The 21,099-nt window shown below is 36.2% G+C and overlaps 1 protein-coding gene and 1 long non-coding RNA gene across 4 annotated transcripts in view; one reads left to right on the plus strand and one right to left on the minus strand.

The window, feature by feature from the left end:
- Positions 1-21,099, minus strand: part of LOC117325720 (microtubule-actin cross-linking factor 1-like) — a 214,299-nt gene that overhangs the window by 91,131 nt on the left and 102,069 nt on the right. For all 3 annotated transcript variants that reach the window (XM_033882153.1, XM_033882152.1, XM_033882151.1), the window contains exons 8-9: positions 5,884-6,050; positions 2,160-2,275 (exon numbers count right to left, since the gene is read on the minus strand). In XM_033882153.1, the coding sequence (XP_033738044.1) occupies positions 2,160-2,275; positions 5,884-6,050 (283 nt within the window). The remainder of the gene's footprint in view (positions 1-2,159; positions 2,276-5,883; positions 6,051-21,099) is intronic.
- Positions 15,625-18,516, plus strand: LOC117325721. Its single transcript, XR_004532366.1, has 3 exons — positions 15,625-15,836; positions 15,953-16,034; positions 17,878-18,516. It is a non-coding gene; the product is annotated as an uncharacterized LOC117325721 (long non-coding RNA).

Here is a 21,099-nt window from a genome sequence, read left to right on the forward strand (position 1 = left end):
GCCCAATCATTTCTTTTGGAACACAGTTTGATCAACAATCCTGACAGATTGTCCACATCACTACTCCGACTCATTACTGTACAAGTGTTGGGCAAGTGTGGGATGACTATTTTAATTTTCTATTGTATTAAACTTGCAACCTAGGATATCACACCCTAGGGGTTGACAGAGATATCACACCCTAGGGGATGACAAGAGATATCACACCCTAGGGGTTGACTGAGATATCATACTCTAGGGGTTGACAGATATCACACCCTAGGGGTTGACAGATATATCACACCCTAGGGGTTGACTGAGATATCACACCCTAGGGGTTGACTGAGATATCACACCCTAGGGGTTGACTGAGATATCACACTCTAGGGGTTGACAGAGATATCACACCCTAGGGGTTGACAGAGATATCACACCCTAGGGGTTGACAGAGATATCCCACCGTAGGGGTTGACAGAGATATCACACCCTAGGGGTTGACTGAGATATCACACCCAAGGGGTTGACAGAGATACCACATCCTAGAAGATGACAGAGATATCATACCCTAGGGGTTGAAAGAGATATCTAACCCAAGGGGATGACAGAGATATCAAACCCTAGGGGTTGACAGAGATATCACACCCTAGGGGATGACATAGATATCACACCCCAGGGGTTGACAAAGATATCACACCCTAGGGGATGATAGAGATATCACACCCCAGGGGATCACAGAGATATCACACCCTAGAGGATGGAGATATCACACCCCAGGGGATCACAGAGATATCACACCCTAGAGGATGGAGATATCACACCCTAGGGGATGACAGAGATATCACACCCTAGGGGATGACAGAGATATCACACCCCAGGGGTTGACAAAGATATCACACCCTAGGGGATGATAGAGATATCACACCCCAGGGGTTGACAAAGATATCACACCCTAGGGGATGACAGAGATATCATACCCTAGGGTTGACAGAGATATCACACCCTAGGGGTTGACAGAAACCTTTTACAAGTAAAATGGGAGACAAATCTGTAAAGGATGGGATAAATTGTAGATAATAACAAACTTTCACTTTCTACCATCACCTGTTATCATTAAACCCCTTACAGATCAACTTACATTAGTTACAATAATACAAAGTATTGAAGAGACATACTCAGCAGTCTTGTTTATGTAAAATATACTCTATCCCTAACCGCAATAACATTCTAATCTGTGTGTAATTGGCTTAACTCTTATTTGAATTCAACAAATCCTTAAGTAAGTACTTGAAAGTAATTAAAGATCAAAATATTTCCACCTGGCCTGAAAGCTGTTTGATCTCGTCCAGGTGTATCTCTACCTGTATATTTAATTCTGCAGACAGGTGTGTTGTTTACCTCCCTCAAGTGTTCCCACTTAATCAGGTATCTATTATTTAAACTCCACACAAATATTTAGACACCGACTGTGGCTGGAATTGATTAAATACCTGTGTGTGGGTTATAGGTAGGGCCGCAGGCCGAGGGCCAGTGTAAAATAAACAACAGTAACACCGAGGGCCAGTGTAAAGATAAACAACAGTAACACTGCCAGTGGAATAATGAATGAACTGGACAACGTTAAGTCAGATTATGGTGGAATGTGTAATGGTCATTACACAAATGACCAGTGTGAATGAGGATTAGATGGTCATATTATTGCTTGATGGTCAAATTCTGTTTAAATGGGACGGGTCAGTTCAGGTGTGACTTGCTACAGGTAGATAGGAATAAAGTATGAGGTCAGACGACTTGCTTCAAACTTTGCCCATCTTTTATATACCTGGTACTCCAAATTCTGTCTTTGTGAGCAGCCAGGCTGGTTTTTTTGGCGGGGGGGGGGGGGGGGGGGGGGGGGGGGGGGTTCCTTGTAGTAGCTGGTTGCTACCTCAGTGAACAACATACAGGATGCCCATTTCATGATATCCAGAGTAACTGTTTTAAGCGTCTTGCCCAAAGACAATAGGACAGACTGTTATCTCAGCTTCTATGATAAATATAAAACCTCCCAGGGTAGGGATCAAACACTCCTATTTTCACTCATGTCATATAAATTTGGACACTAAGATTATAAATACTCCATATAACTATTTTAAAGTAAGAAAAAATTATTTTGAAAACTTTTTCTCTGCCATGACTTGTACCTTCAGGATCAAGTAATCTTGTCACACCATATTCCTTCTCCGCGATACTGAAGGCAAGCTCGAGGTTCTGACGAGGAGTGCTGGTCCGCGCTCTCTGGAGGTCCACAAGGTCGGGCCTGTAAAATGATGATAAATATAGATCAATATTGCATATTTACCGACTTGTCTAAAGGTCAATAAAGAAAGGTGATCAGGGAAGCTTAATATTCAATATTTTACATGTTGTCCACCTCCAAATGTTGTACAAGATCTCATCCACATGACACTCAACATTTCACAAGAATCCAAGAAGTTTATTCTATCAAACATACTAACTACATTTTTGTATACCATTAAACAAGAAAGGCTTGAGACATCTACATGAAAGACTTAACTCTAAACACTTTATTAATTGTCCTAGTAGTTATGTGGAAACCAAACCCTTCTGTGAGTGAGAATTAAGTGTTCACACCTTGACATTTTACAAAGTCCCCACTGGTGTTTCTAGATACAATATCAAATGTTTTATTCAAATTTCAAACGTATCAAATTTTATTCCCGAGTTAAACCTATGATATGACTATTACTAGTGGCAGATCAAGTTTTAAACTCCAAACAATGTCATCTTTATACTGATAATACGACCTCTGAGGTTTAACAGATATCATAGTTACTCGGGAGAAATTTGCTTACTTCATCAAAGATGAAACAAAAATTCTGTTTTTGTTATGACGGCTCTGACATTTCAAAATGTTTGACATAGTCTTCAACTCCATATTTATCTACAAATTTCTATACTTCACAGCTTACTAATGATTGATCACCTTTTCAATGAAATACAAAACCTGTCACATACACAAAGGTACATAAATGTCTTCACAGAAAGTGTAGAGACAAGAAATATACAATTAACATGGAGGAAATTTAAAGTGCAAAAACAAAATCTAAATATAGCTCTATTAATAAAAAGTTAAACCTGATAGCAGACAAGTCTATCTCCAACATCAAAGATTGAATATAATCTGAAAGGGTTCTCCAACTACAGCCGTATAGTAATGATATTGATACAGATAACTCAATACACACCCCACATTTGTATTTATAAAGAACAATTTGTATCAGTATGGGTTATCTAAACATGTGAAAGGAGACAAATTGTACACCATTCTTAAACAAAAGGCATCATTGTAAAGATTGAAACTATGGTTGTATCGTATCTCATCATAGAAAGGATGTGTTTAACAAGGAGAATGATAATGACCTAACAGTGTCATGAGAGAGGAGAAGTACAAGGCAAGGTTTCACCATACAAACAGGAAAATCTATATTTGCTAGACCAGGAATCTGCGCTGAACCTTGATAATTATATTACACTGCAAACTTTGCATTCAATTTTATTTCCCACTTCTTTTTATTTTTTTCATTTTTGTTTCAAAGAAACAATAAACATTGCATCAGGACGGGACAAGATGGGATGGGACTGGATGGACTATATGTCCCCTCCCTTGCCATTAAATGGTTACATTCTTTTTATTAACACATCCATCCTTCAGTGACCTTGACTTTTGATGACCTTACAATCAGATGACCTATTGACGCAATAACCATGGTGACCTTAACCCTATCATGACCTACCCTGTCTGAATCTTGAACAGGTCGGGGACAACTGTCATAATTATACTTCTCAAATGACACTCTGATTAATGACGAACAAAACATAAATAACATTTGTACAGGGTTAAGTTCAGAAAAACTTGAGGCCTACAAAAACTGACAGGTGCTGGATCGAAAATCATCTAAAATTAATCAATCTAAAATCTTCAGCCAAATTACATTTTTTGGGGTGGTTTTTTTTCAGATAATATTTCTGTGACATAACTTGATACCATATCAGATAACGACGTTAGTTAAGGAAGACATTCTGAATTGTAATTCTACACATCTGTTAGTCATCCCCAAAACTCAAATGGAATGTGCTATTCAGTCTATGGAGTAGTTCATTTCAACTTCAAAAGGGGAGGTATCTTAAGGTCAATGACAAATCTAACAGACAAATTAAATTATCTAGGGTGTACCTAATCACACAATCACACTGCATATTTCCTCACCGATTATCCTCTACGTCCGGTATGTCAATAGGCAGAGTCAATCAACCAAGACCTGACAGTCATGCGGACATTTTGTGTAAGAACTTAATCTGGCATAAAAAAAGTCTTTATCACCATGATGTTTTTCTATCCGATCAAAACCTGGACTCAGTTTGACTATACCGCCAAAACACAGGCCTAAACTGTGTGACAGTGCTGTGGTTAAAACCTATTGTATATCTGACATTTAGCCAGTAGATGTCAGCACTAACGGCCACAGAACTTAACCTCAAAGTACTCCTGGTTGGCAACACCTTGTGAATTGTTTCTCAGAGCGAATTAATGAACACAAATATTAACTGGTAATAGTGGGGAAAATTGACATGGTGTTATAGAAAGAATGGGTGGATGGGTATATGGATTGTACACCAGAATTGATTGTGACTCCACCCATCTCCGACATCGTGTGAATACCCGAGTAAAGACATAACACTCCCACAGCACCTAAATAATCTATAATGTCGGCCATCAAACCATAACACACCAGCATTCTATATACCAGTTTAGGTTCTCATTGATTATCCAACATTCTCTTTACCTTGCTGATGAGCCAAACTATCTCTAACTTTACTGATAACAACAGTAGTTATATAGACTCTCTCCCTCAGCCCTTATCATGTCTACAGCACAGACAAGGCTGGAAAAGCATATCCTAGAAATCGGTTATCAGTCAATGTGTATGTAGGAAATGATAGCTACCCATTACACAATACATCATTTTATATGATCAGTATTGTCAGGTATCCAATACGAGTATAACAAAGGAACACACATCATAATTTCTCCCTGCTGTACCACGATATATCTAAAGACAAGGAACAACAAGTTACTGTGAGGTAATATCACATCCCTTACTGACCAGGATAAGCTTGAGGCATTGCCATTCTCTACCTTTACAATAAATGACCTTGACCTGTTACAATAAATGACCTTGACCTGTGACTTTCAAACCTGAAAAACACTTTTGGACTTCAAGACCTGTACAGGCTAAATTAGACTGTTGGATGAGAATTCAAGACATTGCATAGAAACTTATTTTCTATTGAAAGTAAAGTGACCTTGACCTTTGAACTTGAACAGCAATCCCAAACAAAGAGTTTCCTTAGGGAAGTTATGTTATGATTGAAGGGTGATATTGATTTGTCTGCTTTAGTAACAGCAGCCTTGACCTTTGCAGCTAAGGGCAATCACAAGCAAGCAGGTATGAGAAGAAGGTACTCCATTTTGATGGAACATTTGAAACATCAGTTACTGCTAGAAACCATTTCTGTCATAGGAAGTGACTGACACGTGAACGAAAACAGCAACTCTTAAAACATATTAGCAAAGAAATAATTTACCAAGCTTGAGTATGATTGGTTAATATCAACTCAAGCCAGACAACTGGCCAGAAATTATCTTAATATCTCCTTGTTCTCCAATCAGGATGATTTGTCACATGACACAATTGTTCTATTGTAACCGATGAATGCAACTAAAAAGTATTTAATATAATCATCACTTTTTCAAAATTTGCTAATTTCATTAATTGATGCTTCAGGTTATCCAATGAAAAAATTTTGAGACTTATTTCTAACATACAACATCTCAGTACTGACCGGTGTCTGTGTATGATGGAGAGAAATGCGCGTCCATCCCGCCAACTCTTGCTGAAGTTGTTGATCTTGACCCCTGGGTAGCCCTCCACTGTCCGTCGACTCCATAGCAACAAGGCTTCCTTGGCTGTGATGTCTTCAGGTTGTCCAGGGACGACAACATCGGACACCTACAACACAGGAACAGGTACATTACAAACATAATCATGGCCCCTACAACACAGGAACAGGTACATTACAAACATAATCATGGCTGTTTCTGGTATGACTGAATATTCCTGATGTCCATCTTCAGAAAATAAAACAAATATTCTACAAGTACCTATAAATACAATATTACATGTTTTTTTTTATTTGTAAAGTCATGGTGAAGATCCCCAAATGTTTCCTTATATAAATCAGGCAAATTTACAAAAGGATTTATCAATTAACAAGCACCTGTATTATTTAAGATGATCTGAAATTTTAATCAAAAGCAGAATAACATCAGAATTATCATCTGTAAGTTATACAGTATTCCAAAGCTCTAGGACACTTTCATACTGTCAACATATTAGTAAGATCAATACGGAAAATTTACTCACTAAATTGACAATATTAAATTACTTCAGAGAATGAAAACTTTAAATTGTACAATAATTACTTCAGAGAATGAAAACTTTAAATTGTACAATATCAAAGCTGAAGTTTTTAGAAATACAAATGTACTAGAAATGTCACTTGTACATAAGAACGTTTCCGACAGCAAATGTCTGTTTTCAATTTACTCTTCTCATTAACAGAGTTATGACAAAAACCAACTACAGAAGTTATTTGTTAAGCCAGTCAAGAATGCATTCAATTATGTAGCCATTAATTTGTTCTCTTCCCTGGTTGTTGTGTCTGTTTTCAGGGCCTAGGTCATTGTCAGGTATCAGATTCCACCTAACAACTATCATAAAGTAATCAAGGTGAGGGAGAAAAGACAATAATCACGAATATCATGTTATTGGTGATAAGTCTGCCATCGGAAGTGATTTGACCCTCATACCGCTGCAGACAATATGTAGCCGATTAGATATACAATGTGTACACACAATTTGGACAAGGCGCCAGTAATTGGCTTTAGAAGTTTGTTTGTGCACTTTAGTGAAAAGTGCCACTTTGGAGCCAGTGTCTCAATCTTTATGATAAAGATGTCTCCCTCATATCAGAGAAAGTGAAAGAAATAACTCTTTCCTATTTGCCAATCTCCCGCAGGGTCTAATTCTTGTCCAATTGAACTAGTAAGATATGACAAGATATATATAGGCCATATCTCTCGCCTCAACAGGCCTTAGCCTCACATAACCAGCCTATCAACCCTCCATGACAGGCCAAAGCATCACATAACTGCCAATAAATACTGGCTGAAAACTTGCTATCATCACAGGTACAATTACAGGGAAGTCTGCCTAAAAACCTGTCATTTAACTGGGTAGGAGGGCAAAGATCATCCTTATTTCAATATAGACAGAAATTGTAAATTCAGGCAGAAAATCTACGTAAATCTCATGTTTATTTATGTATGGGCATAATGATCTAAGACCCTGAACGATTAGGGATTTAAAACTCCATAAATTTTTTTATTGCTCCTTGAGTTTGCCAACTTCACAATGTAGAAATTTTGTTCATCGTTTGGAAGAGTTCCAATGCTGCCTTGTCATGGTCATTCACAGGGCCTGACAGTAGTCAAACCTACAGATGGTCCTGTTGTTTAAAATCTCCAAAACTGAACAAACATTTTCATAAAGAATTTTCACCAAAATATACCATCTGGATTAAAATATTATAAAAAGACTTAGTAAGTATATGGGTATTGTATAAAATCCTACTACATTTGTATATGAAATATTTATTTTTTATATTCAAACAAAAAAGAACCGTCAAAACATGCTTGACATGTGTATCACATATCAATGACCATCCAACCATGACTGACCACAGCTCTTGTGTGTATCCACCCCTAGTGTAAATAGATAAAACAAACATTCCCTGTGGTGAAGGTGAGCAAATGTGATCAGGGTCTCCAATATATATACTGCCCTCAATAGGTCGAGGAATGGTCACCAATATATATATACTGTCCTAAAAAGGTCAAGGAATGGTAAGTGTACTCTCTTTCATGATTGGCCATTAGGAACAAAATCTTTTGACCTTTGCATGACCTTGAAACCCATAACCTTGGCATTACCTCTGTAATTTTACACCAGTGAATGGAATTTACTAAAAATGTGTTTGATTTTATGACTACAAGAACATATCATGTAAGATCTATAGGGAGAGGCCCTCTATCTAAATATACTATATTTTCAACAGACCATCTGTCTTAATTTTCACATAAAATTATATATTTCCATCAGAGCCCTCCAAAAGTACAAGTAGACATCCTCTCATCACCATACCTCACCTGTGACAAAAGAGCTACCATATTGTAACAAACTGTCAAAACAAGCCCAGAACATCACGGACAGGACTAAATAGAGCTGACAGAATAGCCCCATGGCTAAATCTAGATTCTGAAAGAAATGGAGCCTATTTTTCTTCTTTTTAAAAGCCATGTCTATGACAAATGGTACCACTCAAAAAGCATGTTTTTGACAAATGGGACCATTTAGAAACATGTTTATAACAAAGAAGAAATTCAAGAACAATGTCTATGACAAATGAAAGCATGACATCTTCTGGGAATTGTTCTGAAATCACACCATGAAGGTTGTTAAAAATTACACAAATGTACCCCAGGAATACAGCTTTAGAAAGGTAAAGAAATATACCACACAAAACAGCCTAAAGTTGATCAAACAACACAATAATCCCCATCTGTGGATGGAGGATGTTAAAATGTTTTACCTGAATGTCCTGCAGATGGAAGAGGATTTGTGATCAACACAGAAAATCTTTCCCAGTGGGGATGGTAAAAAAGATGGCTATCCAAAGATGATGCAGACACACCTCTGGGATGGAAGAAGAGATGGAAGTGAGTTTGAGAAGATGAAACAGAAACCCTCCTGGGAAGGAGGTAGTGGGTCACGAAGAAACAAAACCACTATTTGGATAGAGGTTTAAGTTTAAGAAAATGACACAGAAACATTTCTGGAAGGGAGGCTATGGGAAGATGACACAGAAACACTCCTGGGAGGGAGGCTGTGGGAAGATGTCACAGAAACCAACCTGGGAGGGAGGCTGTCTGAAAATGACACAGAAACATTTCTGGGAGGGAGGCTATGGGAAGATGTCACAGAAACATTTCTGGGAGGGAGGCTGTCTGAAAATGACACAGAAACACTCCTGGGAGGTAGGCTGTGGGAAGATGTCACAGAAACACTCCTGGGAGGGAGGCTGTGGGAAGATGTCACAGAAACCAACCTGGGAGGGAGGCTGTGGGAAGATGTCACAGAAACCAACCTGGGAGGGAGGCTGTGAGAAGGTGTCACAGAAACCAACCTGGGAGGGAGGCTGTGAGAAGGTGTCACAGAAACACTCCTGGGAGGGAGGCTGTGAGAAGGTGTCACAGAAACACTCCTGGGAGGGAGGCTGTGGGAAGATGTCACAGAAATAATCCTGGGAGGGAGGCTGTGAGAAGATGACACAGAAACCAACCTGGGAGAGAGATTATATAATACAGGGATCAGATGGTCATGGGAAGCAGTTGTGAGACACATGAATAAGAACAGTTGGAATTGTTCCCACTTCCGTAGATTGGTGTTGTAACTGAGAGTTAGTCATCACTAGTTCATATCTCCTACAGTTCTTACTAAACACCATTCAGTGTCGTTATGGATGTCAACAAAACTAACAGCTGATACTCATTATCTACAACAGTTAATATACAAGTGGACACACCCTTCCCTGGCATCACTTTATCCTACAGAAACCATTTCCAAGGCATATGTACTTCATTTTACTAATGTTCTCATACAGATTCACACCAACAATATCAGCTAGCTACCTTTACACTAATAGTACCTTTTTCTTTTAAGTACGTTTTTTTAGTTTTTGATCTACCTTTTCCCATTTCATTTTCATTCATATCTAACAATTTCTTCAATACCTAGCATTGCATTGGTGTCTTTTGTTACTATGTACATGTTTAGTGGACATTCAGCAAAAATTCTGGATTAATATGAATTAAAATTAGATAAATCAAATATCAAAATTATCAGAAACATCAAAATTATCAGAAACAATGTCAAAATTAGCACCAATTTACTTCATTTTCAGATAATTTACTTCTATTTTTAGATATTATACATGACTTTTCAAGTACATGTATATATAACTAACTTGGCTTAAATGTTTTATCTTCAAACATACACTCCTTACCTGTAATCACTAGATTTGTGTATCACAGAGTTTACCGTTTAGTATTTACACAATCTTTTCAAACAAATTGGTATTTATGCAGAAATCAACACAATAGTCAATGACTTGAAGCCTAAAACTGTCTCTACAGGGTAATAATATAATAAACAGGTAGGGAGGTTTTTTTTTCTGGTTTCCAATAACACACAAATTTAATGATAATTTGAGATATGATATTTAACTCAAGGAGGTTATTATAATTCACTCTTTTTCAAGTATGTATCACCTCTAAGATCTTCATAAAACATCTATTTATCTATGAATATTTTTTATGCAAGAACGAGTTCTGAATTAAAATAGTCGTATTTGCGTGTCCTAAATTTACAAAACACTATTGAGCAGAAAAATATACACACCCTGAAGTTATTGCTAACTGAAATCCTCCCATAAAAAATAAAGGATGATCATCGCCCATTGTGATGGGAATATGTCAAAATGATAACCATGGTTCACCGACTCTATGTTAACACAGAGCATGACAAACCAAAATAACAGATCGGACCCAAAGTCTGTACAGCCATTTAAATATGGGACAGGCGACAAAAAAAAACACCTAAGCCAATGACCTACTTATCTTACTGAACAAATCAGCATACCATTATTAGCTCAGGGAATTAAGTTAAAGAAAAAACTCAGAAATTCCTAAAATTATATACCAAAAATTTAAAATGTTAGTAGTAAATGTTTGATCTGTGAAGAATTATTGAACGAAGTGCACACAGCATTCCACCACTAAACTCAACATTAATCTATGCTCACTTTAAAGATTATACAAAACACAATACACGACAGACACCAAAGTCAAGATATCGCATTGTCTTCACAAACAACAGAGGTTATAACAATAGCATTCATTTAAAAAAAAGTCACAATTTGTCCTATCGTAACATTGCCATGTCCTTGTCACACTAAGATCAAAGGCAAACTGGGTACAAAGTCGGGAGATTCACTCAGACAACTAAACTATAATGATATATCATTATAACTGTTAGAATAAGTAACTCCATTACCATACACATCTCTTAGGTTCAACAAGGAAAACCTGTCAAAGGTGAAAATCTATCAATAGACTAGCTCCTACAAGGGAAATGTTTTCAATTCATATTCATTTCCTACTTTTATTACTACAAATGACCACTTAATATTCATGGTCAATATCAGCAAAAGGGAATTTCTCCAGAGGTAAATTACTACTAGTCTGGACATTATGCTGTATTTATTAGTGTTTAGATGAGTTTCACCAAAGATATTAACAAAGGTCACATCAACTGACTGAAATTCATTCCACTGACCAATAGACCTTATGTCTTCACCTCAACCATTGTGCACTTTTATAGGTCAATTTCCCTAAGGATGGTCAAGCACTGCCATAAGGAATTTCCTGTGTCTGAAAAGGTTAATTTCAGATATAACCAAGAACTGCTACCATTAAGTGATCCTGGACTCTATAAAACCCTATAGGGTACTCAGTATTATCCACAGGATAAGTCTACCATTGAGCCTGAAGGCAAAGTGATTAAAATTCAAATGGACATTTATTTTACTTCATCATGATCATTGAAATTACAAGTGACATGATTTAGTTTCAAGTGCAAACCAGCTATTATAAAAAGTGTTACAAGTTTTAGTCCCAGATCAGAAACACTGTATCAGTTGGCCAAGTAATTAACATCTAATATCTCAATTTCTGACAACTTAACCCAGTGGTGTGACATTTGGCCCAATGCCTGTGTAAGTCCAGGTATGGCTAACAAAAAAACCCTGACTATCCATCACAACAATAATGACAAGCTTCTTGGTGATTGCACTGTTATCTTGCATCAAGTCTGACATGAGCTTTGTGACCTACGACCCTGGGGATCATTAATCTCCTGGCTATCCACCCCAGTCCAGGTCTCTAGGTGTCTATATAGCTCTAATAGGGGAATGGTACCGGTGGGCTGCTCTCACCAATATGGACTTAACATGGGGGTACCGGTGGGCTGCTCTCACCAATATGGACTTAACATGGGGGTACCGGTGGGCTGCTCTCACCAATATGGACTTTACATGGGGGTACAGGTGGGCTGCTCTCACCAATATGGACTTAACATGGGGGTATCGGTGGGCTGCTCTCACCAATATGGACTTCACATGGGGTTACCGGTGGGCTGCTCTCACCAATATGGACTTAACATGGGGGTACCGGTGGGCTGCTCTCACCAATATGGACTTTACATGGGGGTACCGGTGGGCTGCTCTCACCAATATGGACTTAACATGGGGGTACCGGTGGGCTGCTCTCACCGATATGGACTTAACATGGGGGTATCGGTGGGCTGCTCTCACCAATATGGACTTACATAGGGCTATGTATAATTACTTGTTGGTGCTGTTATTCCCAAATGTGTCACATATTCTTTAAGAAAAATAGAAGACAACATATTTTAAGTGACAATGATAATAATAATTTAGAGTTTTAGTTACCGCTGTATTACAGCAATATATCTGTCTCAAAGCACTAGGTCACAAATTATTATCTATGGTTATTGGACCTTTCATGACCAGCCCATGTCTTTCTCAACACCCTGGGGAGCATACAGCTGGAGCTGCCATTTCTGCACTAACAGCTTACACATGACATTTCTTGCACTGCCCTACCACTTACTCATTTACAGCAGAGTCGACTGAAACACACAAAGTAAGGTATCTTGTTCAAGGATACAACACAGCGCCCATGCCAGCTAGGACTCGAACTATCAACCCTTTGGTCACTTCCCATACCAAAAAAAGGTATAAAAAGTTATAACTTTTTTGTACCTTTTTAGTACCTTTTCTGTACCTTTTTCAAAAGGTACAGAAAAGTTATAACTTTTTTGTACCTTTTTGAAAACTTAGAATTTATGAATGTACCTTTTGATAACTTTTTGGGACTTAGACAATTTTAGATGTAACTTTTTTATACCTTTCTGGACTTAGAAATTTTCAGGTATAACTTTTTTGTACCTTTTCTGGACTTAGAAAATTTCATGTATAACTTTGTGTAACTTTTCTGGACTTCGAAAATTTGAGGTATACCTTTTTTGTACCTTTTCTGGACTTTGAAAATTTGAGGTATACCTTTTTTGTACCTTTTCTGGACTTTGAAAATTTGAGGGATACCTTTTTTGTACCTTTTCTGGACTTAGAAAATATTTACAACATCTGAAAAGATTGATTAATTTTAGCAAAACTTTGCTGGACTTAGAAAATTGCATGTATAACTTTTTTGTACCTTTTCTGGACTTTGAAAATTTGAGGTATACCTTTTTTGTACCTTTTCTGGACTTAGAAAATATTTACATCATCTGAAAAGATTGATTAATTTTAGCAAAACTTTGCTGGACTTAGAAAATTGCATGTATAACTTTTTTGTACCTTTTCTGGACTTAGAAAATATTTACAACATCTTAAAAGACTGATTATTTTTAGCAAAACTTGTCTGTATCTTTTCTGGACAACCATAAGATTACTAAATAAATCTTATGTTTGCTTATGACACATAATAATTACTGTTAATGTAATCACAAATAATTATACAAGACAGTGACAGTGAAATTCTATTACAGGTAATTCAATCAATATATGCTCAATCCCCATTTAAATGGAAATCTTAATAATAATGTACATACAATTGATTAAAATACAATTATCAGTGAACTGTAGGGAATTTGTGATGGATCAGAGAGGCGAATCGCCTTTAGAAGACCTCAACGACAGGTAAGCTAGGTAACAGGTGATTGGAATCCGAAATGTGTGTTGAATTGTCCATGTATAGATTAATTTTACATTCCAGAGAGGCATCAAAAATATTTTGATAAATAACATACATATAGATTTAAAATTAAAAAAGGTATTCACTTTTAATTTATTGCATTTTTAGTACAAGATTCACATCCTTGAAATGCGGGGTTTTTTTTTGGGGGGGGGGGGGGGGGGGGGGGGCAGTTTTTTTTTTTTGTAAAGTTTATCTTTTATCTCAGAGAACCAATCATTGCTCAGAGGACGTGAATAATTACAACTTAGCATTGATAAGTCAGGACATGAACAAACTCAGTTGTTAATCCCAACACAGACGTTCATAAACGTACGTACATAGAACATGATGATATAATTTACGTCCGTAAAAATTAGGGGATCACGTGGGACGCTGGGTCGCTCACCCACAAAAACATTTTCCGGAAAACCCAAGCTTCATTCACACCAATGGGATTAACATAGCATGGTCTTTGTCAGTGCATCGCATATTTTCTGGATGTTTGCGATTTTGACATTAAATCTTGTACTAGCGTGCACAATTATGCCGCATTGCATTCGGAACACCTCGGCCGATTCTCTACGGTCATCTAAGATGACCGTAGAGAATCGGCCGAGGTGTTCCGAATGGCCGCATTGGACACAAACTCCAGCGGTAAACAAACACACGTGTGTAACACTTGTGTCATTTTGATCGTCCAAACTCTCAGACGCTTTGATTTAACTCCATATAAGTAAAGCGTTTTTATGATCTCGATATGACGTAAATTGCAATAAACATTTTAATCTGAAAACGGCGCACACGATGTTTTGTCAGAGTACACATTAAACAAAACAATCAATTGGTCATATATATATATATATAAGCCAGATCGTCAGATTATTCACAAAGGACATCTGCAGGAGAATTTATCTCGTAGCATTACAGTAGCCTAAGCTTAGTGCTGTTACTGAAACGTGCACATCATGTGTGTAGGCTACCTCACGAAAAGTGGGACCACGCACCAAAAGTTAACCGACCCCGTCAGGCACAAGCTGATCACCGAAGACCTCTTCCTCGGGGCATTAATTAGAATATAATTAGCGGCAGTCTACTGTACCGAACTCATTGAATTGTGGAAATACCTGTGTACCTGAGGAGTGTCCAGTTCACCTGCTGACATAGCGGTGTCCTGGGGCGTTAATTAATTAGTTACATCGTTGTCATGCCTGACTGTCTTATGATTTGTTGCATTGGCCAGTTTACCTGGGTATCTCACCTGTGCACAATATTATCGGTATCAAGAATATAACAGATCATATGACACGTTAGTTTCTCTGTACAGACACTTATGCATGTGTGCGATCATGTGCACTGTGAAAGAGTACGATGTTGCAGTAATCATAATTAAATAAAAATATATAACAATAACTAAGATATATATATATTTAATAACATCGATAAGATTTCTTATGATATCGTAGGCGGCCTAATAACTTTATTCGACATTTCTCTTCTTCGTTCACTTGGCCCTACTGTACACATGTATACCCACCGCCAGGCGGCGCTTCCTTCAGTTTAGCGGGAGATTTGTATTACAAGTGGCGGCCATTTTGTTTGTTTACGGAAACGTGACGAAAGCTTAGACCTTGAACAAAATCACGTTATATATATATATATATTGCGACATTTAATTTCCCCACTCACGGAATACCATCGACAAACTGGGATCAGAATATCAAATTTCGTCTAGCTTTTGGCGACTTATGATACCCCTTTCACCGGCAAACACTGAATTATCGGACAACATGAAATCAGGGTAAGTTATGTTCTAATTTGTCTTCGAATCGCAGATTTTGTCGCTCTCGCGATCGTCATACAGTACATTAAACAACATTGAGTTAATATGTTCATATGAAATACTTCATGTTTCAGGACTAAATTCACCAGCATTCATGATCCTCGGACCACCCGCCCCCTACGCACAGCCGATTTATAAATGTTGCATCTTTCAATCGTAAGTTTAATTTGCTTGCCAAGTGATTATTTTTCAATCCTTCACCTTCACTTCAGGGTCAATATTATGATATATTTAAAATGGATTTACACATATATATGGCCATACACGTTTTTCGTTTATGGCGTTTGGTATGAACGTCCCATAACGTTACTTCGTTTTTCAATGGATTTTCTTGAAATTCGATACACTATATTGGGGTAGGCAATATTAATAATTTCGTCAGCTATTTTACCCGATTTTTTTTCATGTTTTCCCGTACATTTGTTACTATTTTTTACTGAAATAGACGAATATATGCACCATAATTTATGGTAAGTATGAACATTTTGTTCTTTATTCCTAATTATACGCACAACACTATTTTTTAAAATGTAATTAACATGCAATTAATATCTACGGAATCGGCTACGGTAAATAAAATATATATATAAATGAGAGGGATTGTTACTTGTTGTGTGCTTTAAATTTCAAGGAAATCCATTAAAATAAATTAAAAGTCCTAATTAAAAATTTGTCAAAGTATTTAAAATAGATCTACAAAGTAAAATCTATATACAATTTTTAGCACATTTTATTTACATAGACCATTGGAAAATTTGAGAAGAATCTTCTTTTATTTTATGTGAATTCATTTAAAATGTTTTATTGCTGAATTAACACACATTGATTGCTTTCACCATCAGTTTCCCTTTTAAGTTGATCATCCCCGCCCCCAATATATTAGCTTGTATGCAATGCAAGATGGCTGACAGGCTGTCATTTTGAATTTTATAATTTTGAAGTTTCTCAGAAAGTTATTTATGGATCTTATTCAAAAGACACATTTTAGGCTTCTGTTTTCAAATTATTAAGATCTAGAAGAAGAGAAAAGTGATTCCTTATTTAGGAATCACTTTTCTCTTCCTTCTTAGGCCAAAGAACAGTCTTGTATATATGATATATATATAATTGATATTTATATAATAATCATACAATTACACGATATCTCTGGGGGTGTCTTTTTTTTTATTTGACATGATAAGTTGTGTTTGTTAGCCTATAGTAATTACAACTGTACATGTCTCCCAGCCCTCAAATTTTGGTGCTGTCTAATAATTCTAGAATTTATTGACCAATTTACACGAAATGGGCCAGGTACAGTTCACAAAATTATGTCAAAACCCAGGGTCAAAGCTCAAGGTCATTAGATTGAAAGGTTAAGGTATTTTTTAGCCCACCATCATCAGATGGTGGGCTATTCCAATCGCCCTGCGTCCGTGGTCCGTCCGTAAACAATTCTTGTTATCGCTAATCCTCAGAAAGTACTGAAGGGATCTTTCTCAAATTTCATAGGTAGGTTCCCCTTGGTGCCTAGTTATGCATTTTGTGACCAATCGGAAAACAACATGGTCGACAGGCAGCCATCTTGGATTTTGACAATTGAAGTTTGTTATCGCTATTTCTGAGAAAGTACTGAAGGGATCTTTCTCAAATTTCATATGTAGGTTCCCCTTGGTGCCTAGTTATGCATATTGCATTTTGAGACAACTGGAGTAAACTGACCAAAGGTCAAGGTCACTTAGTCAAAGGCCAAGCTCAGATTTTGTTTCACTATCATTCCAACCAATATTACTCAGTGATTTAGGCAGATGGGTTCTTGATGATTATGGGAGATATATTTATTGCCTCATGATCAAACTGATGGGGTCCTTTAAATTTTCAGTGTTCTAGTTAATAAATTAGAATAACCCAATTAACTCTCAGCCTGTCCTATTATTAAGTTATTACACCCAAACCAGAGTTACAATATGTAAATAGATCACTAACTGTTTTGTTTTGTTTTCTTTTTGATGGACTATAGAGTGTCAATCCGGAAGAAGAACCCTGATCAGCTCCTGGAAAAATCAGTGTTCTTGCAGTATTGTCAGTCAAATCTCAAGGAAAGGATCCCAGAAGAGGAACATTTACATTATTTCAGACTTTTTTCTTTACTGTGTAACAATGCCTCAAACAGCTAACACATTTTATATATAGTATACAATACAATGTGTATTAATAACAGTCCAGTTAGAGTGCTGTGTTATGCGGTAAAAATACTTAATTCTTGATGACATGTTGGTTTTATGTTTACATTAAACGGTAGTTATAATATATACTAGAGAAACAAAGTGGATAATGCCTTGTACAGGAGCAGGAGTATGACAGTGTAATAGTACATGACTGCTGCGTTCATCCATGGAAGGAATCTGTTATTCAAAATAAAGTTTTCCATAAGGAAAAAAATAGTGCTTTTGTTAGTCTTTCAAGAAAATGTGCAAAGTGAAAGGAGATTTCTGTGATGTTTTATGAATAGTAATTCATTGGTCTAGAAGACATGTATTTAATAAGTATATTTCTGGATAAAAAAACATTCTGAAGCAAAATCTTTTTATATTTTTCTGTACCTTTTCCATACTTTTTCTGTAACTTTTCTATACCTTTTTTGTACCTTTTCAGTACCTTTTTCATACCTTTTTTATAACTTTTTAGTACCTAGAAAAAGTTATAACTTTTTTGTACCTTTTTCATACCTTTATAGTACCTAGAAAAAGTTATAACTTTTTTTTAACTTTTTAGTACCTAGAAAAAGTTATAACTTTTTTGTACCTTTTTTATACCTTTTCTGTACCTTTTTAGTACCTTTTTTGTAACTTTTTAGTACCTAGAAAAAGTTATAACTTTTTTTTAACTTTTTAGTACCTAGAAAAAGTTATAACTTTTTTGTACCTTTTTCATACCTTTTCTGTACCTTTTTAGTACCTAGAAAAAGTTATAACTTTTTTTTAACTTTTTAGTACCTAAATTATACCTATTTTTGTGTGAAATGTAACTTTTTATACCTTTTTTGTACCTTTTTTGTAACTTTTCAGTACCTAATAAAAGTTATAACTTTTTTTAGGTACAGAAAAGTTATCAAAAGTTATAACTTTTTAGTACTAGATTGGAACCGCTGTTTAAACATGGTTCCAATCTAGCATCAAAAGTTATAACTTTTTTGTACCTAAAAAAGTATAACTTTTTTGTACCTTTTTTCGGTATGGGTTAGCCCTGCATCCTACCACTAGACCACTGTGCCTCCAACAATTTCACAAAGGGAACTTGCATAAAACAAAAACAGACAGGATATTATCTATTACATCAAAATGTTACATATATACATCATTTAGATGCGGGGTTCCTAACCCAAGAAGTAAATTATGTCCCCCATATACAGGTGTGCTTTTTGCACAGCTGCCTTCCGAGACATATTCCCTAATACAGCCTTGTGACGTACATTGATGAACAGGTGTCAATCAGATGCATTCATCAAAACTCTACATTTTACCATGGTATCCATCCACATATTTTCTACTAATTAGTTTTAACATCTAGAAACTGGTGCCTGCCAACATACTACAGACCTGGGAGCATACCAAGTACATGACACAACCCTTGAGTAAGGTATCCGGCTAATTTTGGCTAATTTTACTAGCATGACAGAAATTAATCAAGATTAGACTGCCGGTGAGCTGTACAGATTTGTCTGCTGTTAAAACTGGGTTACACATTACATAATTTGATTTCCTTGGGTACATGCCAGATCTCTACAATATCACAGTTTAGGGTCCAAATTAGCCTGTTTATTTACTTTTCATAGTATTTGTATGACTTTGCATGTCAGTAGTACGTTTTGACATACATTATTGTTAGACAGCCTTGACCTTTATTCTGACAGTACTAGTCAAATTCATGTTGCATGCAATGGAGCTATGAATTCTGGATTTTTCAAAAACATTTTTTTCTCATATTTTATATCATCCATGAAAATTTTCTGAAATTTGTTTCAATTCCTATCTAACATCATTTTGTTTTTCACAAAACAGTTGGTGTATTATAAGATACAGGTAGGTATCTAACAAAACGACAGCACTGTATCTCTGTTAGCATTAAACATCAAACAACATTGCTTTTAGCCATACAGACACATACAGATCCTGTCATGTTACAAACTCGTAAAGTTTCTCAATCTCAGAGGGAATAAAATTGTTTTCTTATAAAACATGAATAAATTGACATCATTCTTCCAATAGTTGATGACCTTGTGACCTTTTTTTCTGGTTAAACATGACAGATAGCTTCAGGGTCAGATTACGATACAAATCTGGTGTAGACTCATGTAAGTAATAACTCAAAATATGCACACCTGTTGTCAATTTCAACACTTTTCACCACCAGTAATTTTCATGTCAGACTTAAAACACATTTTCTACATGAACAAAAATAAAATCTCTGTTCATGCACTGTTAAACTAAACTAATATTTTTCCATTCACAGAAATAAACTAGAAACATTTCCACATTCATTTTCAGATTCATTCTACCGTGACTACTGACTAAATTACAATAATTTTTAGCAAGTATCACAAAGTGAGTAACATTTCTAATATCTATTTATGTTTTTTATAACATTAGATATTTCATTACTGGTATTTTGAGTACAGGTGTGACACAATTACAGGTAAGAACTAATTTAATGTTTTATATCTTTTGTAAGGTGTACGTAATATGACACAGCAGAAAAGGTCAAGTATGGAGATAAATTCACACAATTAGTGTCAAACCAGCAAATACCCAGGTAACTACACAGGTATGTACAATAGAAACTAAAATTTGGCAGGATTTTTAAAATTACAAAAAAAAAAGACATTTTTAGGGGGTTTTGTTTTAAAAGACAATAAAAAAAACAAAGAAATGTTTTTGTCCATCACCACTGCGGAAAATCATGAACCCAAACATTTTAAGCATGGCTGTATAACAGGGTACTACAGTCTATCTAATTACTGTCACTAGTCTACAAAATAAGGGTAGGGTGACCCTGGTCATCCCAGAGGAATGTCTCCGTATTTACATACAGGTTTACTCATTGTGATTCATGTCCCTGGCCTTATCAACATAACTGTAGCATCAGGTACAAAATTGTCCTTTTAAAGATTTCAAACTTGACACAAGATCAATAACACTGTTTATATTCAATTTCTGAAAGTTCAAGACCGGTTAAGAATGCA

The sequence above is a fragment of the Pecten maximus genome, chromosome 4 (genome assembly GCF_902652985.1).
Source record: "Pecten maximus chromosome 4, xPecMax1.1, whole genome shotgun sequence".
Lineage (NCBI taxonomy): Eukaryota > Metazoa > Mollusca > Bivalvia > Pectinida > Pectinidae > Pecten > Pecten maximus.